Here is a 27,990-nt window from a genome sequence, read left to right as displayed (position 1 = left end):
TAATTTTGCAAGAAAAAGAACATCCGGGTACTCTGGTGACGTCGCGACGGAAAGTACACACATTCTCACGGTGCCGAAAAAACATCCGGACAGCACGCAGTTACAACGAAAAAACGGCTCATGACACTTACATAGAAACACAAAGTAAGTCTAAAAAAACTCGCTTTTTTAGCGACGGAAGCATCCACTTAAAACGTCACTTAAGTGGCGTCGAAGCCATTCAGTTTGTAGTCAATGCTAACGAGCCGGAGCCGTCTATTTCCTGGAATGTATGGGGGCTGCCGTTGGTTTGGCTAAACTGTTGACGTAACTAGCCCGTTAGCTACCTGCTAAAGTTAGCCAATTTAGTCAACCATAATAATTACATGCTGTGTTTTTCATACATGCTATCTGTAATTAACAGGCCACTTGTGTCAAAAACGTAATTTTAACATCGATATTGTTCAATTATCAGTGTCAACTGACATTAGCTTGGCAGGTGTTCCAGGATGTAGCCATGCCCTTGTTTTTTAGTTTGCTAGCTAGGTAGGAATTCAAACGTCGCAGTCAGTTTGTGATCACTACAAATGCCTTTTAGATTACATATTACGGGATATGAGAGAACTTTACTGTCATGTAAACGTTGTTTATATATTTCAGTTTAGCTTGCGTCACAACAATGGAGAAACCTCCCTTCAGGCAGAACCAGAACTGCGGAGACTGGGAGCTGAAGGAGAGGCTGGGAATGGGCGGATTTGGACATGTTTACCTGTACCAACATCATGTAAGTTAAGCCATGTTTACCTGTAACAACATCATGTAAGTTAAGCCATGTTTACCTGTAACAACATCATGTAAGTTAAGCCATGTTTACCTGTAACAACATCATGTAAGTTAAGCCATGTTTACCTGTAACAACATCATGTAAGTTCAGTTATATGACACTGCAGAGAAATGTGACCCTAAACACTGACACCTCTCAAAACAAACAACATTTACTACTTAGTTACCTACTTCACATCCTAAAGTACTCTTAAGTATTGTGTCATTTTATGAAGCTATATTGGGGAATTGCTAAACACAAACTTGCTGTTTTGTGGAACTCTTTTATGCAGTGACATAACGGAGTTTCTTTTTGTCTGCGTTGTAGGATACAAATGAAAAACTAGCTGTGAAAATGTGCCGTCTGGAGCTCACGCCAAGGAATAAGGACAGATGGAGCAGAGAAATCCAGATCATGAAAAAGTTTGACTTATTTTTATACACTTTTCTCCGTTAGGTTCATTAGCACAGTGATTCAAAGGCATTGTATACAGTGATGTCCTGGTGTCATAATGATGATACGTATTCACAATTATTATGATTATGCATGGGTATCATTAAATAGCAATAGTAGTATTGACTCCTCCTTCTCTCCCGATCAGGTTGAATCACATCAATGTCGTGTCAGCCCGAGATGTCCCGGAGGAAATGAGGCACATCGCCCTAAATGATCTCCCACTGTTGGCCATGGAGTACTGCTCCAGGGGCGACCTGAGAAAGGTGAGGACGCGTAGAATATCTCCACATTGAGCCATTGTGCAGTACACCTTACCTACAAATACATCATTCACTTCCCTCCTCGGTTACGAGTCGGATCACCTTACAGAGCAGCCGCCCCACTGAGCTCCCTTATCAACCAACACGTTTTACCTGTCAGACTCCAGTGTTAATGACTTTGTTCATCAGATGTGCGTCCTTCCTGGTAATAGTTTGGTTATAAAACCCTAGTGCACCATGGAACGTTGCTCCTGTAGAGGCGGTTGTACCAGCGTCTGGTTAAACATCAGCATGAGTCACGCTGCTCGGCGCCAATGCGGATGGTCATTTTAAGACCAGTCTCTGTTGTAAAGTTTACAGCCTTCCACGCTGTTGCTCCTGCATTGCTCTCTGCACAATGACTCAGCAAAATAAAATGCAGTGATTCGACTTTTATGAGGAAGCAGTACTGCTCACCTGGTTAACACGTCGTTTTTATGCGCTGTAATCAAATGTGATGCTCTGTTGTCTGGCAACAAGAACAGAAAACGATGTAAATTGGAGTTTGGATGTATTAAAGAATGCGTGTGTGTGTGTATGTATTTATGTGTGTATGTATGTCATCACAGTGTAGACGGGCAACAGTTGAAGTTGCATCACATGCTGCACTGTATGTCATACAAGACACATAATCATAGCATGCTGTGTGAGGCTCATATAATGTAGGTTTACTGCAGATGTGATGTGATTACAGATGCTGAGCAAACCTGATAACTGCTGCGGATTGAAAGAGAGTGAAGTTCTTTCGTTACTCAATGATGTCGGTATGTCGTGTTTTGTTCATTCTGACGCGTCTTTGTTATTTTTTTAGAGCCTCATCTTTCAGTTAAACCGCTTGTTTTGTGCTCCAGGATCTGGTATCCAGTATCTTCACGAGAACAAGATCATACACAGAGACCTTAAACCTGAAAACATAGTGCTGCAAGACATCAACGGAAAGGTGAACTGACGCTTCACCGTTTTGCTCTGTTTGACTTTGCATCTTGAGGAAACTGTCTAAAATGTCCTTTTTCTTCTTCTACAGCTGGTTCACAAAATCATTGACCTGGGCTATGCTAAAGACCTGGACCAGGGCAGTCTGTGCACCTCCTTCGTTGGCACGCTTCAGTACCTGGTAAGCAAACGGATAACGACGTCTTCATCCTCAGATGCACCTCGCTTTATCACATCTATGACGCTGTCCTCCTTCACGGAGGTAGAAATGCTAGATAACGTGGTCGTCGTTGTTGAATTGCATCACTTTCTCCTCTTTAGGCTCCTGAGCTGTTTGAGAACAACCCGTACACGGTGACCGTGGACTACTGGAGCTTCGGCACCATGGTATTTGAATGCATTTGTGGTTTCCGTCCGTTCCTGCACAACCTTCAGCCTGTGCAGTGGTGAGTTGACCTGATATGCAAAAACATTATGACGTGTACGTGTTGCACAGGAGTGTTTTAGTTTACCGGAGGGATAAAAAGGGTTTTGGAGATTTAAGTTTGCTTATAAAATCAAATAAGACACTTTGATTCACCTCGTCAGTCTACTGCAGAGGATGAGTGAAAGGTACTTTTTGTACTTTAATGGGTTCAATGCTAACAAGAGCTGCTAACGGCTAATTCTGCATGTTTTTTTTTATTGTTGCCAGTTAAACAAATGTAGGTTTAAAACTAAAACAGGGCTCAGGTAACTAGTTTAACTGACTCCATGGCAGCATTTCCTGTTTACCCCCATTTGACCCAGTTATGACGGGTGGAGCCGTTATACAGCGCTGAAAAGCCATCAGAGTACATTCACTCCCGCACCCGGCAGATTTCTTGTCAAACATCTGGTTTTTAGGTAAATTAGATACAAAAGTAACAGAATTAAGAAAACTCAGACAAGCAGCAAAATACTGAGACGCAGCCGGTGGAGTCAAGTCACCAAAACAAATGTAAAATGAACTTATCATCACTTATAACTTATCATATTTATTTTGAAACAAAACCTTTTGCTCACCTGTCTCAACAAAACACAAGTGACTCAATGTTTGCTGGAAATAACTGAAAACTGTCAATTTTTAAGTGTTGCCAAATATAATATGTTTTATTTTCCATCAAGCTGCTGCTACGCTTTTGTGCTTTGAATATAAATCTAAACAGCGATGAGTTTCGGATGTAAATCATCCGTCGACTTCTCGTTCACAGGGCGAGCAAAGTGAGGAACAAAGGTCCTCGAGACATCATGGCTGTGGAGGAGCCGAACGGAGAAGTGAGGTTCTCCAAACAGCTCCCCTACCCCAACAACCTGAGCAGGTCAGCACGCTGCGACTGCTGGAAATATACATCCCATCAATCACTAAGCACACGGGAGGCGACATGTTCTTCCTAAGCTGGAGGACGTACTGTAGACTTCAGTCGCTGTGTGTTCCGAGTATCGTTTAGCGACAGTCCCTCTCCCTGAACTCGTGCTTTCTTGGCTGTTATTTAGGACGATGTTGGGCCCGATGGAAGCGCTGCTGCAGCTGATGTTAAACTGGGATCCCGTCCACAGAGGAGGCAAAATCAACGCCGACACCAAGAAACCCTCGTGCTTTGACGAAATGGAGCAGATCCTGAGTATGAAGGTGAGTTACCAGCAGACCTTTAGATCCTAAGAGTCTGCGTTTTATCAGTGCTTTATACGACACTGTGCAGAAATAACTGCTTTAAACAAAATTAATACACAAGACATAAGAACTATATAAAGAAGCTTTGAACTTTCCGCTTTCTGCATCGATTTAAATCGGTGTGAGATCTCTTTTAAGCGGTTCACATGTCCGTAAGCGATGACCCGTGCTTTACACCGAACCGTTTGTCACCTTTTTAGGTCGTCCACATCCTGAACATGACCACGGCTCAGGTCCACTCCTTCCAGCTGACCCCAGACGAAAGTCTCCACAGTCTGCAGAAGCGCATCGAGGGCGAGACCAACATCGAGGTGATGAACCAGGAGCTGCTGCAGGAGACGGGAGTGTCGCTGGATCCCAGGAAGGCCGCTGCTCAGTGTGTCCTAGATGGAGTGGTGAGTTGGCTCCTCGGTGCAGCTGAAAGGGTCCTTGTGGTTCTACGGGTTGAAGACGACAACCATGAGCTGGAAACGTCCACAAATGGAGTCTTGCTGCGTATCTCTCTTGTGTTTTCTCTCTCTTCATGTCCCGTCGTTTACTTACTGTGTCACACTGCTAATGAAGCACAAAACAAGCTATTTAATGTTAGTCTCTCTCTTTGGACCCTTTACAAAGACGGGATGTATATATATATATGTATATATATATATACACACACATACCTGTAAAAGACTCGTTTCAGGGCTAAAAACAAAGTGTGTGTGTGTGTGTGTGTGTGTGTGTGTGTGTGTGTGTGTGTGTGTGTGTGTGTGTGTGTGTGTGTGTGTGTGTGTGTGTGTGTGTGTGTGTGTGTGTGTGTGTGTGTGTGTGTGTGTGTCTCGAGGGACTTTGAATCAATCATTGATGCTGTTTTAAGCGACAGGAAAGGTATGTGCAGGCTGTGTAAGTGGTGCTGTTCTTGTCCCCTGTGTAGAGAGGGTGGGACAGCTACATCGTCTATCTGTTTGACAAGAGCATCACCAAGTACTCTGGACCCCTCAGTGCCAGACAACTGCCCGATAAAGTCAACACTATAGGTGGGTCTATTTTAAGGAGCGTCTGCTGCCGGAGAGACGATGAACTGTTGACTGAACCTCGATGCATTTCACAGGTTTACTCGTTTCTACAGACTTCCTGTGTCTCTCACATCAGTGATGTAATAATAATATATATGTTTAGCTGTGATTAACGGCATCGTAGTGTCTTAACTTATTAAATGGCGGAGTTGTGTTTCCCTGCTCCACTTTAACACCACATAGTGCAGCTCTCATGAGTCTGGTTGTAACTTCTCAGTGCAAGAGGCCAAGACGCAGCTTCCCCTGGTGCTGCTGAAGAAGGTTTGGGGTGAAGCGGTGAGCTACATCTGTGGGCTGAAGGACGACTACAGCCGGCTGTTCCAAGGACAGAGAGCTGCTATGTGAGTAATCTGTGCTTTTAACGTCAAAAACACAACGAGCAGACCATTTCTTTTACAATTTTCTTTTTCTTTAGTTGTCGTTGAAGTCCATTTATTAATAGTGAAGTTGTCATTGTTTGGCCCCACCAGAGGGAACTGAACCCTCCTCTTCCTCCCAAAGCTCTCTAACCCTTAATCGTCTCCTCCCTCCAGGTTGAGTCTACTGCGCTACAACACCAACCTCACCAGGTGTAAGAACAGCATGTTCGGCTTCTCTCAGCAGCTGAAGGCCAAGCTGGACTTCTTCAAGAGCAGCATCCAGTACGACCTGGAGAAATACAGCGATCAGATGCACTACGGCATATGTGAGTGCTTCCCGGCAGCTGGTGGTTTCAGTTTGATGCTTGACCCTCTGATGGAGAACATTTGAACATATGGGAATATGTAATACAGCACTGAGCCAGATGTTTGTTTTGATGAGCTGTGTGTTTGTTTAAAGCCTCTGAGAAGATGCTGAAAGCCTGGCAGGAGAACGAGGAGCGAGCTGCTGCTTTTGCACAGGTTTGTTTTTTTACATTTAAAACATTAAAAAAGGTCTTTAATGTTTCTCAGTGTAACGCTTTGACGGTGTGATTCCTGGTTCGTCCTGCAGGTGGCAGAGGTGAGCCACCTGGATGATGAGATCATGGCTCTGCACTCAGAGATAGTGGAACTTCAGAGGAGTCCGTACGCTCGACGCCAAGGAGACAAGATGGAGCAGCTGTGAGTGTTACTGTGGTCTGACAATACTAATATTTCATCTCTGCAGTTATTAATAGGCTCTCTCTCGGGTTTAGTTGATTTGAAAGACTGATGTCCTTAAGATAACCTCACTCTACACCGCTTGATGTCTTGAAGACTGTGTGACTGAGGCCACAGGTGGTCCACCCTGTGTAGACTCACTGTGTTGTGTTTAATCATGCAAACGTCCCAATACGCAACGACACCTTTGGACAGTGTTGCAAATGCAACAGCTAGCGCACACAGCTAGCGCACACAGGTACGCTACAGGTGAGGAGACCCCTCTGCCAGGTTTCCCCTCAACACGTGTCTTGAGCTCTGATTGGCTGTAGCTCCCAGAGAGATCCAGATGTTTAGCCTGCTAGATATCTGGAATACACCGGCCTCCCGTCAGCTATTGTGGATTACTCTCTGATCTGATCTGATCTGATCTGAGGGATTTTGTCCGGGAGCTCCAAAAAACATGTGGGCGAGCGTACGATCTGGGCTAAAGTCGTGTAGTGTGAAATAGTCATAAAGAGTTTTACAGATTTAGATGCATCATTTGGGCCGCTGGCTTTAGAATGCAGGCTTGTAGACGTATCATTTATTTGTGACTAATTTGTTTTATCGCAGAGAAGAAAAGGCGATCGAGCTCTACAAGCAAATGAAGATGAAATGCAAAAGTAAGAAACGTCTTCATCTAATTTATTCAAAATGTTGTGAAATCATCTGAAAGGCTTCGATGTTCCTCAGATAACCAAACAGAAATCAAATGTTAAACTGTCCGATTGTCTCTCAGTACCTGAGCCAGATGTGAGCAGCGACAGCTCTGAGATGGTGAAGGCCATCATTCAGACGGTCCAGAACCAGGACAAGGTCCTCAAAGACCTGTACACCCACCTCAGGTAAGAGTCCAGCACTCCTCCCAAGACGTGCAGCGCTGTATTCACACCTGTGTGTTCACCGTGCGTCAACGTCTGCCTCGCCTCCTCCGAACAGTAAGATCCTGATCAGCAAACAGAAGATCATCGACTTGTTTCCACGGATCGAGAAAACCTTGGAGAGCATCAAGGACGCCGACAACACGGTGATGCAGATGCAGATCAAGAGACAGAGAGAGTTCTGGCATTTACTGAAGATCGCCTGCGTGAGTGACTTTATCAGAGTATCGACACTCAGGAATCTCACTCTTTAGGGTCTGTGTGTCAGTGAGGTCTCTAATATTCAGAGTAATCTACTGTGATTAAATAAAACCACGTCTCCTTGTCTTCAGGCTGCAAATAGTGATTATTCTCATTATCGGCTTCTCTCGATTTACTGATGAATGTTTGGTCCACAAAATATCATAAAAGAATAAACGAAATCTCCCTGATTTCTTCCAAGGTTTTGTTTTGTCTGACCAACAATCCAAAACCCCCAAAAGAGTCACTTTATTATCACGTAAGAGAACAAAGGAGGCGCTAGAAGTTGACTTAAATATTTAAGATTCTGTTACATGAGTCGGTCCAGTTCTGTTCTCACACTTTGCTCTGAATGAACACAAACATGAAGAGCTGCCTGCATTCCTTCTAGTAGGAGACGGACTCTGTGTTTGTTGTTCGTGGATGTAACAGTACGATCTCTCTCCGTCTCCTCCAGGCTCAAAACTTGACCCGAAACTCGATAGCAGCGAGTCCCGAGTCGTCCAACTTGCTGCAGGTGTCTCAGTGGTCCCAGTCGGCCCAGCCAGTCAGCTCCCCGCATCCCCTCACCTCCCTACCCGGGCCCAACGACAGGTAACCCGTCCAGATCAATCGTGTGACTCGTGATTAGTGCCTGTGCACGAGGTGTCGACCCCTTTGACCCTTTTTCATGTTTAACTGTGTGAAAACAAAACTGATCTAATGTCGGTATAAACGGAGAACACAAAATAGTTGATTGCATAAATGTTGACCTGCTTTCAGTAATAACCGTGGTCCACTTGGGGGCGTCAGAAACCAGCTGTAAGCACAACACTGACACTTTATCTCTTAACCCTCTGAACCCAACGCAGTTTTCTTTTTACTGCAGTATAAAAGTCCTGCACCTCTATGGAAACATCACAACCATGGCTAGAAGAAGAGAGAACTGCAAAAGTTTCAATGCCAGAAATCATAAAAAGAAAAGACCAAACGTTGAATTTCTTTGATCGTTTATTTTACAAAAAATTGGCAAACGATGGAATCGATTTATGCAAGAAGTTTCCACAAGTGTTAACAAGGTTGGGGCAAAGAAAGGAGGCTCTACCTGCTGTAGATGTTGAACTATTTACATTTTCTACTGTTTTAGTTTTGGAGTTCAGAGGAATAAGCGAGTTAGTAAACTGTTGCCTTTCAGCTGACACGGAGCAACGTTAGCTTTCCTTTACATTCGTGCTTCTAAGACTCATATTTAATCTCCTTTTAGCTCCGTGTTTGGTCTCCACCAACTCCTGAGGAAAATATCTGACTCCGCTAAACGCTCCACTATGCAAATACACAATAACTGCACGATACTACAACTGCACGATAACGACTACATAATACTACAACTCCCTGAAAAATGAAAGGCAACCAAGGAACAGACGAGCAGTGGATGTCGTGTGCACAGTGAAGTGTAGTAACATCACAGTAGAGACAATCAGATGATGGATTGTGTTCTTTCTACACACACTGGTGGATCACATCACCTCCTCTCCTTCTATTGTTAGACTTGATTTGTACTTTTCATTTAGATGCACAGATTGGTCTGCTGTTTAGTGTTCTAAAAGAAGTCTTAATCACATCCATTCACCTTCTTTTGTTTAGTTTTGTTGCTCATAAAACTTGTAAAAAGCCATGTGCTTAAATACTCAATGTGTTGTGAATATTTTGACATGTTTTTACAACTGAATAGAGGCGTGTCTGTCGTTACGATGTGTTGACGCTGCTGGCAGGGTTTTGTAGGTCAGTGCGTCTTGTGCTGTAGCCGGTGAAATACTGAGGCTATTGTACGATGTACAGAAGTATTGATGGAGGTCTCATGTGATGCAGTGGTGGCTAACAGGCCTGTGTGTGTGTGTCTGTGTGTGTGTGTCTGTGTGTGTGTTTCAGTGACGCTGCACCACGTCTGCTGCAGGAGAACGAGAAGTACCTCAGTCAGCTGACCAGCCTGATGCAGGAAGCGACTGACGAACAGGCCAAAAGCATCGTGGTGAGTTCTCTCGTCTTGTGATCCTGGAGCTTTTCAACGCAGCGTCGTCACATTTACATTCAACAATCGCTCGTCTACCTTTCAATCTGAACGTCTCCACACCGCAGAGGAATTACCTGAAGGGAGAAACACGGACGTTTGAAATGATTTGTTCAGTTTCTGCGCGGTTAAAGTGTAAATAAAGTCGTCTCAGTGAGGGGAAAGTTAAGTTTTCATCACGTTCTGCACATTGTTACGGGTTTTGTTTGTGATAATAGACGTTTAAATACACTGAGAGGTGATCAGAATGATATTTGTTATTGTGACACGTTTTATAAATTAGCATTAATGATAAAGTTCAGATCACCAGACAAGAAGCAGAAAGACGTTTTCAAAATAGTTATTAAATATGAGTTCAGTGGTGTGACAGAGCACCGAATAACTAGTTCTTGATGAAAATACTTTAATTTAAAATAAATATATATTCATACATACTGTGTACAAATGTACACATTATATATATTTATAGAAAATCCCACTAAAAAGGTTAAAGCAACAATATATGCACAAAACATTCTTAAAACTAGCTTTCAGAAATATAAATGTTTTCACGGCGAGTTCCTTTTTTAAATGATTTGTTTTTGTTTATGATCATTTTATGAGCTATTGTTCTTTTAATCTGGTGGTTTTTCCTCTTTTCAAGGACCAAGACTGGAGCTGGACCAAATACGAAACCCTAACAACAAAGTTAAAAAAGAGGAACGCGTGAGCGTCTGTCGGTCCTTCCATCGCCGCCTGCGCTCCGACCAACACTAACGCCTGAGAGCCGCCAGTACGGACTCCTAACGCACAGCGTCTCACACGGGGGACGGTTTGAGGAATAGCCTTGTTCTTACAAAGAAGCTGTGTCACGCTACTTATTGTTTTTCCTTTCTGCACAACATAGATCGTCATAATTCACAACATCTGAGGATATTCATTATTACCGTAGTTGCAAAAAAAACATATAGAGCAAATACTGTAGCACCAGATCGGAGGGTTTGAGGTAAAGAGACAGAAACAGGGAACAAGTTCAGCCGTGTGACGGACGAGGAAACGCAGGAAGTGGGCGGGGGGGGGGGGGGGGGGGGGTGAGGAGGAAATTACAATCAAGCAAACAGCACTTTGATACTCCCATGTATCCTCTCTGCAGACACAGGCTGCAGGATATTCAGATTTACAGTTGAACTGTTCTCACTCGTAATCGGTTTGATAGGTTTTACTCTACACAGCCTGGGGTTTAGATTCTATGTCCATGTGCTTCTGATTAGTTTATTAACGTGTTATATGTATCATAGGGGTCTTCAGTCATGATATAAGTGACGGACGTGGCTGGTCATCACGTTTCTACGTCTATACAGTGTACATCTCTTTTATTATTGTCTGACACAAAGAGGTTCGTGCTGCGTTCATGTCATAAAAGGTGCAAACTGTTTGTTTACGTTCATATTTAGCGCCGAGTTTAAACAATATTCCAGAACATCTGCAGAAGGTGGAACGTTTCCATCCGCTGCTGTCATGTGACTATTGGGAGATAAACCGCTCCACTCAGGTGTCGTCAAACCACCACAGAAGAAGAAGAAGTGGTTCAAAGAGCGCCGGTTAAAAGGAAAGGAAGCGATGTAGAAAACGTGATGGAGCTAGAAGAACAGACCCACAAAGAGAGAACAATAGTTCAGGGACCCGCCGCGTGATCTGGATCCACTCCAGAATGTACCGGGTTCTTCTTCGGTCCGCTCTTCACTAAAGTCGGCCCAGTAGCAGGCGTCACGTGAGGGAACTGCAGTCCAAGACCTCAATGCTGGGGGGACGACGGAGTACGGAAGTTGATTTATAGTCATTTAACGGGACTGGAACTATCTTTCTGGATTATTCTGTGTATGAAATAGTGAATTAGTTTGTTTAATAATCCCCATAAATTAAAATAACTTAATTTATCAATAGTCTGAAACGGAATGAATTCACATTTGAGTTTTGATCGATCAGTTAAGAAAATAGTCGATCTATCGATCAGCTGATCTCTGCAGCTCCAGCTGTTCACGTCTTCCGGCTATGACGTGAACGCGGCGTCGCAGCATCAGTGAAATCAATGAGTGATTGGAAACAGTGAGCGGTTGAATGTACTGCAGGTTCAGGTTAACTTTGGGCCTCTTGAGTTGTATTTATGAAGTTCTAGTGCAATGAAAAGTTTATTTCTTTTGTATTTAAGTAACTCGATCTGTCGGTTTTCTTTCCATCTAAGTATTTGTTTCCATCTGATGGTTTAAATCTGTCTCTGAATGTTTAATTTGTATAAAACGTCCCTGTATAAAGATCAAATGTTTGCCTGGTAATAAAATAAAATGACTTTGGCATGACTCGCTCTTTGATTCATATTCAACTTTTAGAATGAATTCTAGTGACTTTAGTGATCCCTAAAGTTTTCCTCTCAACATCTGTACTCTGTTTAGAAAATGTTAGCATGCTAATACGCTAAGCTAAGAGGGTGAGCGTCATACCTGTGAAACATTAGCATGTTAGCATTGAGCTAACAGCACCTCAGAGCCTAAATAAGTGAAGACGCGTCTGACGAAAGGCAAATATAATAGTTTAAACTTCTTCTCTGCTCAGAAGGAAATATTGTACTTTTTATTTCTCCTACATTTATTTGATGACTTAAATTACTGAACGGATTTAGATTATTTATACAAAATACAATAAAACTAGTAAATGATATTATAGGTTGAGCCACCAATATATACATTATTAAAATAATGTGATGAACACATTACTGCATCAACAATTATAATCCAGTAATATTCTGCATGAAGAGTACTTACTGTTGGTACTTCAAGTACATTTTAATGCTAATACTTTAGTACGATCTTGAACGCAGGACTTTTTCTTGTAACGGAGTATTTCTACACTGTCAGTGGTACTTTTACTAAAGTAAAGCTCTGACTACTTGAAATAAACTGTTTTAAGAGAACAGAAACTTTATGGAGTTGAATTCTATTAACGTATTTCTTTGTTTTCTTTTAAGAAAGACGTCACAATCTGTTCAAGTTCAACTTGTAGAAGTACAGTTTGAGTTTGTCCTGGTTAAAAAGAACAGTGGAGATAATGTGACTCAACCATGTAACAGGAGGAGAATGTCCAGTTTCTCAGCCTTCAAAGTGAGTGACGAACGGTGAGTCACAGAGATTATCCTCCCTCCTTCCTTCCTTCCCTCCCTCCTTCCTTCCTTCCTTCCCTCCTTCCTTCCTTCTCATGAGCACTTTTAAGTGTTTTCTGGTTCGGTTGAGGACTCGTCTGATCTACAACATGTGGAAGCGATTCGTGAGCAGTGTTTGATGACTTTGGTGCAGAACTATGAACGAGGTCATCAGTGATGTTCTGTCTGTTTGACATTTAAAGTGATTTATCGCCGAATGTGAGTCACAGCCAGAAACCCTCAAACCCACACAAAGGCCTGTCGTGGTTTCACCGTGTTCTTGTGAATTATTCTGAAACTGGAGTTCAAACACACAGGCGGCTCCTTGTTTGACTAAACGCTCAGACCCCCTTTGAGGACGCATGTCGTCATCGCGCAACGTCTCCAGTGAGATGTGAGTGAGCAACAAGCAGAGACCTCCCTCTCTGTAAACAGTGTTTTATGAGCTGAATCATGAAGTGAATCAGAGAGAAAACACGGCCCGCATTCCTCAACTCCTCCTCCCTTCTACTTTACACTTCAATTTAGACGTGTGGGATTAGTGTGACGAAGGATTTACTCTTCATCGGGTCGAACAAAGAGAGACGTTTGCTGTGTATTTGTTCTTTCAACTTGTGCACAAAGTCGGCTCCATAAAGAAATGTTGCCGTGACCTCAACTACAACATTTCAGTTTCCACCTCAATGCACATGTGCCAAAGTAGCTAATTCTCATCTGTAGTAGCCGAGTATCAGTACAATGTAACAGCAAACGCTACAGTACAACACAAGACAATAAAACACATGAATACATTTGGTAAGAACAATGAGAGTAGCGGTCGTGCCAGATGAGGTAGTTTGATTCCTCGTGATGGTTAAAGGTCATTAGTGCTTCCTCTTAACTCAATAAGGAGACTGTTTAAGACTCGCTACGTCTGTGTTGTAAAACACAATCGTTCTGTAGTCTGTTTGCAAAGAGACTCGAGAGGTTTCAGAGTTGTCATGCTTGCTTTTGTGAGCAGCTTGTAAACATGTAATGTGAGCAAAAGATCACAGCACGCATAGAGATAGGACGAACTGAGACCGGATCTCCAGCAGAATGGGAACAAAATCCCTGCAGCTGGTTTATTAAACATCTGGTGGAAAGACTGAAACCAGGAGAGAGAGAGAGAGAGATTTAATCCCTGCTGAGAATTCAGCCTCTTGTCGTGTTTTATGTGTCACATGTCTGAACTTGACTTGAGTCTGGAATGGAGTAAAACTAACAATGTATCAGTTATATCTTTGTGCTGCTGGAAAGGAAGCTGTTGCCGGTGTTGCCCGACTCTTTTCCAATTATAGTAGTAAAAAAAAAGTTGCTAAATCTAGCGAGAAAGTTGTCAACGCTAAACAGCTTCATGGCAACTTGTAATTTTTTTTAAGAACCAACCTTTTTATAAGCGTTCCAAATGACAATCATCCAACAAATCGTGTTTTTGTTTCACCCTGTTCTGTTCCTATCTGAAGAAAATTCTGTTATCTTGTGATCAGCGCTGATAACGACGTGACTAAGACGAGGAGCGCTGGAGAAACACTTCATGTCGACTCAGTGAAAATGTAGCAACGCTTCGCTGTTTCGATGCTTCTGTCGCTCGTATAGTGTGAACACCAGCGTCTGTAGTCGCTCTGTGTGTGTGTGTGTGGGGCTGTACTTAAACAGCACAGCTGATGGGAATGTTGTTCATTCTGGAGGTATTTTTAATTGGATAAATTAAAGTGTTTGACCCGATGACGTCGCTAGATGAAGAGTCAGAAAAAGTTATTCCAGTTCATCCTCAGAGGAACATGAATGTCGGAGCCAACATTTCGTGGCGATCCATCCAATAGTTGTGGAGACATTTTACCCCAAAATCTACAAATGTGAATCTCAGCGAAGCCAGTAGGATTCATCCTCTGGGGAACATGAATGCAGACTCTTACTGCTAACTTTCCTTGACATTTTTTGGGGATTTTTTTTCCCACGAGAACTCTTGAGTCTGTGTTAAAGTGTAAACAACCAAATCCCATCATCCTTTGTGTCCGACTGAAGCCGAAGCAGGAAACCCAGATGATGGGAGCTCCACATCTGACTCACTCTGACCCGTTTCCTTCAGCCTCCCATCAGAGACCAGGAAACACTGATGAACTGGTAACTGATGTGTTTTGCAGGGAAGCACAATAGAAGATTTCTCACTCGGTTAATAAATATGTTACAGAGAAGTAAACACGACAGACTTTATTGAGAAAAATGAAACTTTCACATAAATACATTTCTGAAGAACAAACAGCAGATACGAATGCAACATACTTTTGTAATGAAGTGCACTATATCTGTTGCAGAGGCCTCTCGTGGGAATTCATTTAGTTTTTACATTCATTCGGTCGCAACGGATTAAAAAAAGAAGCTCGTTATCGCTCCAAACTCAAGTTTTCAGACCACTCGGTGATTTCCTGCTGATTTAACCACCGAGGTGTGAACCCAGCGACTGCTGCCTTAGAAGCATAAAAGTGCAGTAAAACAACAACTATACTTGTTCCTCGAGGCTCCGTCACACACCTCCCCTCGAGACCGGAGAACAAAGGAGCGAGTAAATGTTTCAAGCCACAGTAAACTAATACTAGTAGTAATCCGAGTACCATTCGTAGGTTTTCAAGTACAGTGCAACAAAAAGTGGTACAATGAACCTTGTAGAAGGCACAGACTGGCTTTGGACAGTTTAGGGACTGTATGGAAATGAATAGTGTGTGTGAAGGACAACTGAGGCTCTGCTCAGCTTTATTTCACTATTTTATTGGAGAGAAAGGGTTCCTGCTGGCGGCGTCAGCACTGTTGCAATCGTTTGCGCTGCTAGCACCGTTAGCTTCTAGCCGCTAGATCAGACACCCATACCCGGCCCTAGCTTTCATCAATATTTGTATATTATCAATTTATTCTGTTTCACTCTCAGCGCTCTCACAGCCTCGTTTTCACAGGAAGACGCTCTAAAAACCTGCCGCACTCTGCTCAGCATCAAGCAGCAGACAGACAGAGTCTAGCTGGTGAACATAGTCGAGCATTTAGCAGCTAAACAAACAGATATTTGGTGGTGGAGACCAAAAACAGAGCGACAAACCAAACGTCACATTAATAATTATGACATCCCAGATGTTCCAGCCTCTCTGTTTAACACATAACCCTTCACACTATAATCATCTTCATACGGTCCCTTGCACAGACGTTAAATAAATATTTAAAAAGTACTATTTTCATGTGAGCACCACTCTGCTCACGCTGTCATGAGACAACTTCAAAAGTTATTTTCCCACAGCTGCTGTGAAGCTGTTGGTCATCAGAGACGTCGACCATCTTTAAGACAAAGAGTCAACCTTTCCAGACTCTTTGGTCGCTCTCTTTCTAAATGTGAAACCCGATTCCTTCACTGAGACGTTCACGTGAGTCTGTGAAGTTGTGGCTTCGCTGGGAGCCGAGGAGGGCTGGGTTTGACCGGAGGGACGGGAGGAGGAGGAGGTTTGGCTGCAGTACTCTGGAAAACAAAAGATGCAACTTAGGCACGTTTATAAATATCACGTTGCTACTTGTGAATTCATTTGGTGGCTTTGAGTCACGACAGGAAACATGTTGCAGCACAAGAAACCGTCTCAACCGATGAAGACAAATGTTTGGCTTATTTTTGCTTCACAAGCTTATTTAAATGATGAATGGAACCGCTGAGCAGTGACTCACCTGTGTTTTACTCAGAGGAGGTAAAGGCTTAGATGGAGGTACGGGTTTAGTCTGGTGAAGAAGAAGAAGAAGATATTTGTGTTTAATCAGGGTTGGGTTCAGAGTTGAAGCATGAGTCTGGTGGTATTCTATATATTACTTATAAACAAATCTTTACTTATTAACAAATCTTTACTTATTAACAGGGAACATATGAAAGTACTGTGTGTGTGTGTGTGTGTGTGTGTGTGTGTGTGTGTGTGTGTGTGTGTGTGTGTCATTCTTCCTCTGAGCCTCATAATCCTATTTATTGGCTCAAGTATGCGAGCACACACACGGAAATCTGACTCCGTCGACTCTTAATGAACAACAAAGCTGGACGGATAAAGTTCATTAATAGACAGTTATGAACACAAGAAGTGCAACAAATGGGTGTAAATATATATATTCATATATATATATATTTATATAATGCACCAATTACCAACAAATGTCATCACTTCATCATTTTATCCTTTCAGACATTTGTGTGAAATTGTCATGATCAGCGTATGAATTCTTGAGTTGTGGCCAATAAACGTGTTTCATGAGGTCACGGTGACTTTCGACCGCAAACGATCTAATCAGTTCGTCCTTGAGCTCCTCGTGGGCGTTCTTGAGATAACGTGCTCACGAGGAACAAATAAAAGTGTCAAATGATAATCTTTAACAGCAGCAGTGGTATACTTCTTTGTCGGAGACATCAGAGTGACGGCCTGAAGGTTAGAATCTGGTTTTGAATCTGGTTGTTTTGGCGTTCAGCGATCTCCGTTGATGTCCATTAAAAACACATCAATGAGCCTCAGTGTTGCTCCTTCATCGCCACCAACACACTAGTTTATTCTGTCTCAATCACACTCCGACTCTGAATGCGATCCTCAGTCTGCATTATGCAGAGATCAGATCACGTTGCAAGTTGTTTTTGTTCTTTTAAAGCTTACCGGCTCAGTTTGCTGCGCTGAGGAGAGATTCCTCGGTGGCTGGAAGAAGAAAGCGCTTCATGAGTATCTCAGTTATTTGCATTTTAACCACGTCATCTATGAATACGTGATGCATGCCGTCTGTACCTGAGGAGCCGCTCTGCTGGGACTCACGGTGACGATCAGAGGAGCGCAGGCTTGTGTTGCTGTCGACTCCATGAAGGTGGGCGGGCTGATCTGAGGTCTGTCTTTCCCACGTTGCTCCTGAAACATGGGGTTCAGCCTGTCTGGAGCCGAGTGCACTTTCCTGTGAAAAAGGGGAAACGTATATTCAGCTGGTGAAGTCTGAGACGAACACACAGGAGACGAATACGAGGGGATGAATTCGGCCACCTTTTGGAGGTGTAGTTGTCCATGTTGTCCTTCTTGCAGCACAGCAGCCCTGCGGTCACTGCAGCGATCAGCAGGAGGATGGAGACGGCCGCACACACTCCAGCTATGATCCCACTCTGACCTGCAGGCGGGGAAGAGCGGTGAGGAAAGCGTTGTACACCGTGTACCAAAGTATTTCAAAACTTCCGCCCGCAAAGTGTCTCTTCTTCCTTCTCTTATTTGTGTTTTTAGCCGTTTACTTCGTTGCACAATCACTGAGCAAACTATCATGTCTCACGTGAAACGCCACTGCTGATATAGTCTGAGGATTAAGATAAAAGAGTCATCGTGGCTTTTAACTGAGGTCAGTTTTTAGATCTACAGCATCAGGAAAACTTGATTAGGTCGATGCTGGAAGAAATAGGAGCTCATAATGAATCATTCATGTTTCTTACTGGAAGAATGAGTCATCAGGTGTGACCTGTGTGAGTGCTGCTCACTGAGCGCTGACGGTCTAAACCGACCACACAGTGTGCTGTCATGAGGTCCCGTACCTTGAGGTAAATCTGCATACGGGATGTCACAGTACGGTGGAGCCCAGCCAGGATTACAGTGGCACTCTTTCTTGTGATTACACACCTGAGGATCAAACGCAACAACATTCATCTCAACATCCGAGTCCAGAACAACTTTTGTCAGATTCAAAACAGCTGCAGGTCATTTTTTAAACCTGAAAAAAACCAAAAACTCACCCCATTGTTGTTGCATTTCTCTTCACATTCGCCCTTTTTCCCGTAAACCGACATATCCACACATCTGTTGCCGAGGCAAACCTGCGAACAAATGTTTGATTCTGAGCAAAACGTCCAACATCAGTAACGTAATGAAGGCGTAGCGCGTCTCCCCACTTTTACCTTATTGGGTCCACATCTGGTTCCGTTGGGCACCATGTCCATGTTTCTGGTCTTATCGTCGTCCACAGCCAGTTTACATTCGATGCTGTACACGGTGTACGCTGCCCTTTTACCTGTGATGGACTCGCCCCCTCCTCCACAAAACATAGATCCACACTTGAGATTCCTGCAAAAAAAAAGGACAAATTGATCAAGAACTTGTTGCCACAAAAACTAGCTTCAAACATACAACATTTCATGTTTTTTTGCTACATTTCAGTGCTGGTACTGGCTTATTTTATGTGCTTATTTTTGTGATTAATGTTTGGACAGAAAGCGAGCCAGACTACGATGATACGTACGGTGCAGCGCAGGGGATGTAGCCCAGTTTGTTCCTCCCACAGTTTGCGCCTTCTTCGCCCCGTCTGTTCAGGTTGAAACACACATCTGATCCAACTTTGGCCCCTGAGGAGAAAAGATATTCATAGTTACTAGTTCATAGAATTATGGTGTATTCATGCCAGGAGACAAAAAAAATAGATGATAAGTAAGAGAAGATAAAGTTGTACGCCTCCACCAACCAGTTTTCACAGTGACCTTCGACCACCAAATTCTAATCAGATCATGTTTGAGTCCAAGTGGATGTTTGTGCCAAATTTGGAGAAATTACCTCCAGACGTTCCTGAGATACATTTACAAGAAAGGACAGGACGGACATTGTTTGGCTGCAGAGAATGATTTTGTAATCCACTGATTGGTCAGTGGAGGTTTGTGGCAGGAAAAGAAAATCCAGACAAAAAATACGAAGTCAACATCAACTCTCTGAATCACAAATTTGACTTTAAGTCAGTATATTTTTCGGGGAAATGTGTATAAAATGATGCACAAGACATCCAGAATATTTCCACCACATGGAGCGGTGCAGCCGTTGAGTCTTGGGTTTGCTGAGCGGATACAAAAGCAAACTGAAGAGTCAAAGCAAAGAATCTGTGTGTTCTTCTCGTAACTCGAGAACCGTTCATCCGATCTGCTTCATACTTGGCGAGTGTTTTACTGGGAACCCCGGGGAGTGCTTTATCAAATTTGGTGCAATTGGGACACGCGACACCTTAAATATTAATAAACACGCAACATATACATACTTGTACTGTACGTGTGATTCAGGATAGCCCAATCAAGTTTTTAGCCAAACCAATAAAACTGTGCCCCGATAACAAAACTGGACGACATTATGGAATAAAACGATTTTCAGGGTTCAAGCACAAGAGATGGATCAAAGTTGTATTTTTAAATACTCACTTCTTTTGTAGTCTCTCACGCTCACTTTCTGTGAGAGTGCTATTCATCAAACCTTCTGTAGTCCTTTTATATAATACAGATGCACACCACTGAAGCGGCCTTTCTTAGAAAAAGCCGTTTCCACCATGTGACGATGAAATTTACTGAGACTATACTAGAAACAGACTCCTGGAGGCTCGGCTTCCTCTTTTGAAAAGAAAAAGGGGGAAACAGTGAAGCAGTGTCTTTGTGTGGAGGGTACCTGGTCCAAACAGCCTCCAGCAGTGCTGCTGATGTGTGGGGCATTGTCCGTTGTAGCAGTAGCCCTGGGCCTGGTCGTAGCAGGGTTTCCCGTTCATCTCAAAGCCGTCTTCGGGACACTCCTCCGACGCTCCGGTGCAGTACTCAGACAGGTCGCAGTCACCGGCTGACTCTCTGCACACACTTCCAGCCTGTTTCAACTGTGGGTTAAAGCACATTTCAGGTGATTCAGTGGATACAACAGTACATGTAATTAGCTTCGTCATATTGCAGGACTTCCAGTCTTTGAAACTGTCATTTGAGGAAGGATGTGGTGAAGTACATAACATGGAAACAGCAGGACATCACCCTCTGTTTCCTGTTATTATCGAACTGCTGCTGTTTCAATGTCGTTTGAAGAGTAACCTTCTCCTTTCGCTGTTTTAATGTCCTCAGTTATTAGCCAGACGCAGGGTGTGTCTGTATGTTTGGTCCAGACTGAAATATCTCAACAGCTGTTGGATGGATTGCCATGAAATTTGGTACACACATTCATGTTCCCAGAGGTTGAATCCTACTGACTGATGACCCTCTGAATCCTCCGCTAGTGCAAATGTTAGATCATTTATCCAGTGTTAAATATCTCACGTTCCACTGGATGGATTGGCACACAACTTTATTTATAAATTCATGGTCCCCAGGGGATGAATCCTAACGTCTTAGATGATCTTCTGACTCCTTGGCTAGTACAATCGACAGGTCAACGTTTTCATTCAACCAGTGAGAAATTTCAACTTCTACTGAACTGATTGGCACAAAGCTTTGTTTAGACATTCATGATCCCCAGAGGATGAATTCTAAAGACTTGACCTTTCCTTTAGTGCCACCATGAGGTTCACATCTGTGGTTCTCAGTGAACCAATATTGGATAGATTGCCATAAAATATGGCATATTCATGTCCCCGCTCTGGAGACATTCTCATAACGTTGGTAATCCCCAGACCTTTTCAACATTTGTATTCGTCTAAAACTTTGGTTTATGACCAAATACCTGCAAAATCAAGGATTTTCCATCAGCCTCATCTGTGCTTTGGGTGCTAATTAGCAAATACTAGCGTGCTCACCCACTTTAAGAGCTACATTAATGGGAGCTGAAGTACCTGGCAGTTGTCACAGCATTGTCCATGAGCACACTGGGATCCTTCAGTCAGGCGACATGTTGAGGCGTCACAACAAGGGTTCTTGCATTCCTACAGAAAAACATATTCTTTACATTTTCAGAACAGATCAGATTTAAATCTCCCACACAAGCAGCATCTCTGCCAAGAATGTTGTCTCTCCGCTGTGAGCACATAGGAAAACTATTTTTCTTTTTCAGGCCAAACTCCAGCTTGGCATGCTCTGAATCACAACTGGCTTCTTCTCCTTTTATTAGCTCACAGGAAACCACACCAGTCAGCTAAAACAAAATGGTATCTTTCCTCACCAAAGGATATAATTAAACTTTCCAAGGTTTTACCTCCACAGTGCCACAATCACACTCCTCTCCAGGGTCCAGCAGGGCGTTGCCGCAGCTCAGGCCCGCGGCGATGCTCCGACTGGAGCTGGGTTTGAACAAGCATCTGGGCTGAGCTCGCTCCATGAACTCAGCGAGCTGCTCCACGCTGCAGCCGCTGAAGAACTCCGGGAATGCTTGATTTCCTGTCCTGAAGAGGAGCAAAGAGATTTCTGATTTAAGATAGAGCTTAAACCAGTATTTACACTTGGCCATACTTGGCCACAACTATGGGCATTCATTTGCGGCTGTAACGGCCTCCACTCTCCTGGTTTCAGTCTTTCCACCAGACGTTGAACCTGCTGCAGGGATTTGCTCCCATTCGGACACATGAGACACACGTTGGCCTTGTCCGTGTACATCCAACGTTTTCTAACTACGCGGTCGTGGATGGACGGAGAAACTGGAGAACTTTGAGCAGCTTTGAGGATGCCGGTTTGCTTCGAGGAGAAACCCGCACGGAGTACAAAAGATCCAAACGTTTCCTCGTCAGGATCCGGAGTCAGCTCACGTCCACGGGAACGTTCTTGCAGAAAGTATAACCGAGGATTTAGCGAGGTCCAACCCTGATGCTGGTGATCATGTCTGGCTCACAGTCCAGGACTCGGTCAGGACTCTGAGCAGACCAGTCAAGTTCTTCTACACCAAACTGGATAAAGCCATTACTATGTGAAGCTGGCTTTTTGGACCGAAGATTTTAATGTTGAAACAAGAAAGAGACGAACACAAACTGCTGGAAGAACTCTATCATCTGTAGCCGGGTGATTTCCCTGAATTGGAGCTGAAGTGGCTCAAACCAAGGACAGGGCTTTGTGTACATTCTGTACTTTTGCCACAGTACAAGCTGAATGTTCTGGCTGAAGTGTGATACTTCCAAAAATGATGGGGTTTTTTTGTACCTTGCAAAAATAACTATAAGCTGCTGCAAGACAGACCTAAAGGTCCTCACCTGAGCTTCTCTGCCATCACACAGTTCCCACTGCTGCACAGGCAACCTGCAGCGTCATGGGACAAGCCGAAATTATGTCCCATCTCATGAGCGATGGTGGAGGCGAGGCCTATTGGGTTGTCATGATGATCCTGAAAGAGAAATACACTTCCTAAATTCAGCAGGATGTCATTGTAATGTATCAATAAACTCCCTTCATCTGCAGTTGTTAAAGGATTCATGTAAGTGAAGTAGTTTTTTTTTAATACCTGATTGACTCCACCTGAGTTTCCAGTGCACATGGCGAACTTATTCGCCAGTCCGACTGTATCTCCGTCAAAATCTTTGCCACTGTTGAAGGGAAAAAAGTCAAACATCTGGTCAAACTAGCAGCATCACTTTGTTCAACATCTGCACAGACGTCTGAGACCGGTCCTCACGTCACAAACTGGGCATTGTCGTGGTTCTCCCTCTGCAGGAGATCGGCCTGTCGCCACAGGAGGAAATTGTCCAGGGTGGTCTCCGAATTAATGTCAACGTCAATGTGGTCTCTCTGCGACCAAATCTCCAAGCCCACCAGCATGACGCGGATGTTCAGAGGTCGATACAGCTGCAGGCAGAGGAGGAGACGTTACTCAGGAGTGAAGGTGCTGAGAGCTGTCGGTTAAGAGCTTCCACAACAAAGATTACCTTGTCAACGTGATTTATAGCTCCGAGGACACGGGATCGAGTCTGGCTTCCATACAGCTTATACTAGAGGAAGAGAAGACACAAACATCAGATTCATTCATCAATCTACTGACATGACAACCATTTCTATGCTATCGACTTATCGTACGATATATGGACATAACAATAATTTCTACACTATCGACTTATCGTACGATATATGGACATGACCTCAATCATTTTGACGTTAACAACTTATCGTACAATTTATGGACATGACAAAAAATGTTTACGCTATCGACTTATCGTACGATATATGGACATGACCTCAATCATTTTGGCGTTACTGATCCAGGTCCCTGACTTAATTGAAATATTTACCTCAGTATTGTCCACCACCACAAACAGCTCCACAAACTTCTGTGGACCTGCGATGGGTTTAGTTTTCTGATGGAAAAAAGGAAACAGAAATACAACGCTCACATTGATGTTCTTAAATGGATAATCCGTAAACCACAAAACCATCCCCATGTCACCTACCCATGATCTGGACCTGAAGAGGCCAGCGAGCCGGGGGCCCTGGTCCTGGTCGTACGGCGTGTTGTCGTTGGGGGAGGAGCCACAGCCGGGCCTGCCGCTGACCTTCAGGTGCTCCTGTCTGTAAACTGCATGTTCACCATCCTCAGTCTGTCCCAGAGGCTCGATCAAGTAAACCTGCTGCCGGGATCTCACGAAGCCACTGCAAGCACAGAAAACAAGAAGACCAACTCCTCATTTGTAGATCAACGCCTCATTTGTAGACGATCGAACAGACGAATGGAAATGATTTAGTTCTCTACAGCGTGTCGACGCAGATCGATCTGTTCTGTATAAATGTTGTGCTTTAGCTTCCTACAAGGCAACTTGAAAAGACACGATTCAAAGTGGTTTAAATAAGTTAAATAAAGTCATCAGAACAATTTAAAGACACAATAAAAAGGAAAATAAAGACTAGAAATACAGTTATTGTGCAGGTACAGTGTAAAAAGCTGCATTCACTTACGCAGACTTCAAGAACTAACTGATTACCAAATATCATGAAGCAACACATTTCACAAATATCTGAGAAAATTACTGAGAAAATAACAAAATAAGGAAGTTTGAAGCTGTACAAATACGCGTGTTCTTACCTAATGCCAGAACAAATCCCAACGCTGACTGAAGAGTCCTCCGAGCCTTCAACATGGCCGTGATAGTAGCAGTGCTCCTGGACGGAAACACATTCATCACATTAAAGACATCGGTGTGTTCCATTACTCTCAAAGGCTTTCTGTGTTTTTATACGACTTCATGAATCGATCAGGAACGTTTGATCTCTATCACTCCACAGAGGAGAAATGATCTCACATCGTACAACTTTGAGGACGAAGTACTCAGGTTTCCAGATACAAATGTACCATTTATTGTTGTGTATTTGCTATAATGTGACATTTTAAATATTAATTTCTGTGCAATTTTTTTATTAAATGTCAAAATATAGATTAAAAAACACCTCATTTCCAAACTTTCAACAACTTTATTAGAATGTCACGTTGCTACACTCACACCTGTGTTAATGTGTCTTCATTTAAAGCTTCAGAGGTAAATGAAATCAATGTCTCACCTCGTTTGGAGACGTCGTCACACGTTTTCCATCTTCTGAATAATGTGTTTCAGTGAAGCCTCTCGCAATGAGATTCCTGTAAAACAAAATATATAATATTTAAATATATATATATATATATATATATATATATTTATTTATTTTTTAAAGATTCAATGTAAGTTTGAATTAAAAAACGTTGTTAACCTGTTCTTTTCCAGATGAATTGTGTGTTTCCTCCCTTCAATGGTCAACTCGTACTGAACCGTATCAGGATAAAGCTGTTTGAAAAATGTCCGTCAGTCACAAAACAACTATTGATAAAAATAAAAATGAGATCATTTTGCAGTTCAGGGAGAAGTTCTCACATCCTTTACTCGGGTAAAATAAATATAGCAAAACCACAGTAATGTGAGAGAACAGGATGTCCCCTTTAAGAATGTATTATTGTAAATTATAATTAATGAATTATTGTTACTCATGCTCACATATGAAAGTAGCATTTTAATATAACGCTGTATATAGTTAGTTATTTTGTATATTTAAGTACATTTACTCTGCACTTGTACACTACTTTACGTTAATACTACATCACAGTTCAGAGGGAAATATTGTATTTTTTACTGCACAAAATGTTACAACTTTTAATATTATATTATGTGTTTTGCATAAAATACGATGCACTCTTTTAGATTTAACGTATAGTATATAAAGTAGTAAAATGAACTAACTACTTCTAGCTTCAGCAGTACAATCCTGTATGCACAGTAATGAATCAGTAATAATAATAAATAATAAATAATTTACTGACAGAATAATCTTTGAGGACATTTCGCTGTCCACACTTCTGTAGCTGCACTAAAGTGACATTTTGAATATTGATCACATTCTATAAGCTGATCACATATATTCCTGTACCTAATGTATAACGATGATTATAATTAGGTTTAAGTTGAGGTTTTAAAACATGATCTCTCAGGTGAGGTCACCTGGTGGTCCTGGGGGTCCTGCAGGCTCCTCCTCTGTCCCCCCTGAAGCCTCTGAGGTGAGACCACCTCGTACTTCTCCACATGAGACAACATCCCCGAAGTCTGCACGACACAAACTACACACAACACACAAAACGCCGTTACTTAACGTTCACACTGAATATGTGAAGTAACTTCAATCTGCCTTTCAATCTGTTTGACAGACTAGATAGAAATCAACACTTCCTGTTTATAGTTCCTCTTGTCAGCGGTGCAAAGTACTTAAGTACAGGTTTGAGGTACTTTTACTTTACTTGAGTATATCCAATTTATACTACTTCATACTTCTCTAGTCCTAAAAACAGTCCTTTTGTTACTTTTACTTAAAGTGGCAATCTTAAAGATTCTAGTTTAAATAAATCTCTGTAAAGTCACCATCTATAGCCATGTACCACTGATTAAAGTATTGTAATATTTATATATTTCAGAATTACAACCTGGATGTCTGTGCTGACATTCCCCTCCAAAGAAAAATATTGATTACACACAAAAATGAGAACTATGCACTCAATTCTGAACACTTGGAGCAAATGCATCAACAGAAATAAACCAAACTGCTGAACTGTAAACACAGTTTAAACACAACTACGGTGTGAACGCTGGATAAATGTGAAGCAGCAGGAATAGTTGGAAAAGGGTTCAAATCGTATGAATGTCATTGAAAAGACGAATAACACCAATAATCTATAAAATAATGACTTAAAGTAAATTGTCTTATTATCATTAATATGGTTTGTTTGTCTTATTAACAAAGAAAATAGTAAAGACACTCACTCATAGAGCACGTAACACATTAAACAAAGTTCAGAGAAGATAAACTATCACCTGTAGGGAATTAGCAACAACATCACAGGACGCACTAGATGAAGAGGTCTGCAGGACATCAGCTCCTCTGGAACCTCAATTAATGCTTCTAAGTTTAGAGAATTAAAAAGGCGAGAGGTGTCCTTTAAAACTCCAATATTTATGGAGTTTAAAGGAAATAAAATGACTATATTGGACATTTTTTTTATTGTTTTATAAGGAGAACGTCTCTGGTGCTTTCCTTAGAATAATAATGGTGATTTCCGCCCGTTTCAAGGTGGACATAACACCCCTAACAATTTGTAGCTGTCCACTTGTTTTATTGTTGTTAATAACTAAAAAACATTAAAGCAACAACAACAAAATACTTATTTTTATGCAGTTTCTCAAACAACATAATTAATGTTACTATAATAAGCAACAAGCTTTTCCTGTCAGACATCCTTCAACTTTTCTAATGTCGGAAAACTCTCATAATAAAACTATTTGTAATATAATTGAACACTTACCCCACATCAGCCACAGTGAGACCATGTTCACCCCCACGACGGTGCGCTCTGCTCGGTCACCTCCGCTCATCTCACCGTGAATCATCGATAAGAGCTCTTCCGAAGAAAGCTCCTCCTCCGGCCGGTTCTTATCGCCTCCTCACATATTTACCGGAATGACGAACAGTCAAGTGAGCTATAATTAGACGTAACACGCAAAAAAAAAAGGGACTTCCGGTGAAATAAAACATGTAAAGATAAAAGCGCTAGCTAGCTGACGTTTACAGTAAGCTTGTATCGGACGAGTTTATAATCTATGTGGTGAACTATCGAGGCAAACGTTGTTGTTTTTAAGTTGATAGTGTGACAAATTCTTAAAGGAAAATGTGTTATTGGAGAAAGAATTCTTAATAATGACCCATTAACTGATATATCAACGGCGCTACGGACCGGAAGTAGCAGTGAACCGTTGACACTAACTTCACTCATTGAGTCACTAAAACGCAAGTAACTGTTCAATGTTTAACGTTTTTTTATGATCATTATATGATAAATATTTCTAAATTACAAATCATTAACGTTACCATGTTCTGGGGTTATAATCTCAGTGTTTTACTACGGTGTATAAAAACATATAGTAGGCACTATGTAGGTTTACTAGTTTACTATATTATACCGTGAAATAATATTTATAAATTTGCCCTTTTTAATCTAAAATACACTGCACATTTGGGAA

The 27,990-nt window shown here is 42.3% G+C and overlaps 2 protein-coding genes across 3 annotated transcripts; one reads left to right on the top strand and one right to left on the bottom strand.

Moving 5' to 3' along the window:
* Positions 1-24: 24 nt before the first annotated feature.
* On the top strand, positions 25-10,584 carry LOC306713372 (inhibitor of nuclear factor kappa-B kinase subunit alpha-like). 2 transcript variants are annotated; one of them, XM_079183041.1, is made up of 22 exons: positions 25-144; positions 640-763; positions 1,130-1,224; positions 1,404-1,521; positions 2,252-2,321; positions 2,409-2,497; positions 2,582-2,671; positions 2,812-2,936; positions 3,723-3,830; positions 4,006-4,141; positions 4,384-4,578; positions 5,097-5,199; positions 5,456-5,579; positions 5,772-5,923; positions 6,058-6,119; positions 6,211-6,320; positions 6,954-7,003; positions 7,120-7,225; positions 7,320-7,467; positions 7,959-8,095; positions 9,410-9,509; positions 10,192-10,584. In XM_079183041.1, exons 2-22 carry the CDS (start codon positions 659-661, stop codon positions 10,255-10,257), a joined length of 2,289 nt encoding a protein of 762 aa, XP_079039167.1. In that variant the 5' UTR covers positions 25-144; positions 640-658; the 3' UTR covers positions 10,258-10,584. The 2 variants fall into 2 exon arrangements, with proteins under 2 accessions (XP_079039167.1, XP_079039168.1); XM_079183042.1 differs by lacking the exons at positions 9,410-9,509; positions 10,192-10,584 and adding an exon at positions 8,745-9,248.
* A 4,353-nt stretch (positions 10,585-14,937) lies between these two features.
* Positions 14,938-27,345, bottom strand: adam8b (ADAM metallopeptidase domain 8b; the record flags this gene model as incomplete). The annotated part of the gene is made up of 23 exons (XM_079183268.1): positions 14,938-16,240; positions 16,441-16,491; positions 17,400-17,438; positions 17,526-17,685; positions 17,772-17,892; positions 18,305-18,389; positions 18,503-18,583; positions 18,665-18,830; positions 19,006-19,108; positions 20,184-20,382; positions 21,322-21,411; positions 21,681-21,867; positions 22,666-22,796; positions 22,914-22,995; positions 23,085-23,254; positions 23,335-23,397; positions 23,695-23,760; positions 23,854-24,052; positions 24,483-24,559; positions 24,956-25,031; positions 25,142-25,215; positions 25,924-26,039; positions 27,276-27,345. The coding sequence occupies 23 exons, from the start codon at positions 27,343-27,345 to the stop codon at positions 16,145-16,147; spliced, it is 2,502 nt and encodes an 833-aa protein (XP_079039394.1). The 3' UTR covers positions 14,938-16,144.
* Between the last annotated feature and the right edge of the window lie 645 nt (positions 27,346-27,990).

Source organism: Pholis gunnellus (genome assembly GCF_910591455.1).
Source record: "Pholis gunnellus genome assembly, chromosome: 21".
NCBI classification, from domain to species: domain Eukaryota; kingdom Metazoa; phylum Chordata; class Actinopteri; order Perciformes; family Pholidae; genus Pholis; species Pholis gunnellus.
Note: the sequence above shows the minus strand (reverse complement) of the source record. Positions and strands in the feature narration are given on the sequence as shown.

Bases quoted from the DNA above. Each gene is read 5' to 3' on its own strand.
- LOC306713372 (XM_079183041.1), top strand. From the start codon at position 659: ATGGAGAAACCTCCCTTCAGGCAGAACCAGAACTGCGGAGACTGGGAG. The intron at 1,522-2,251 runs GTGAGGACGCGT...ATGTGATTACAG, and splicing joins CCAGGGGCGACCTGAGAAAG to ATGCTGAGCAAACCTGATAA. The intron at 8,096-9,409 runs GTAACCCGTCCA...TGTGTGTTTCAG, and splicing joins CTACCCGGGCCCAACGACAG to TGACGCTGCACCACGTCTGC.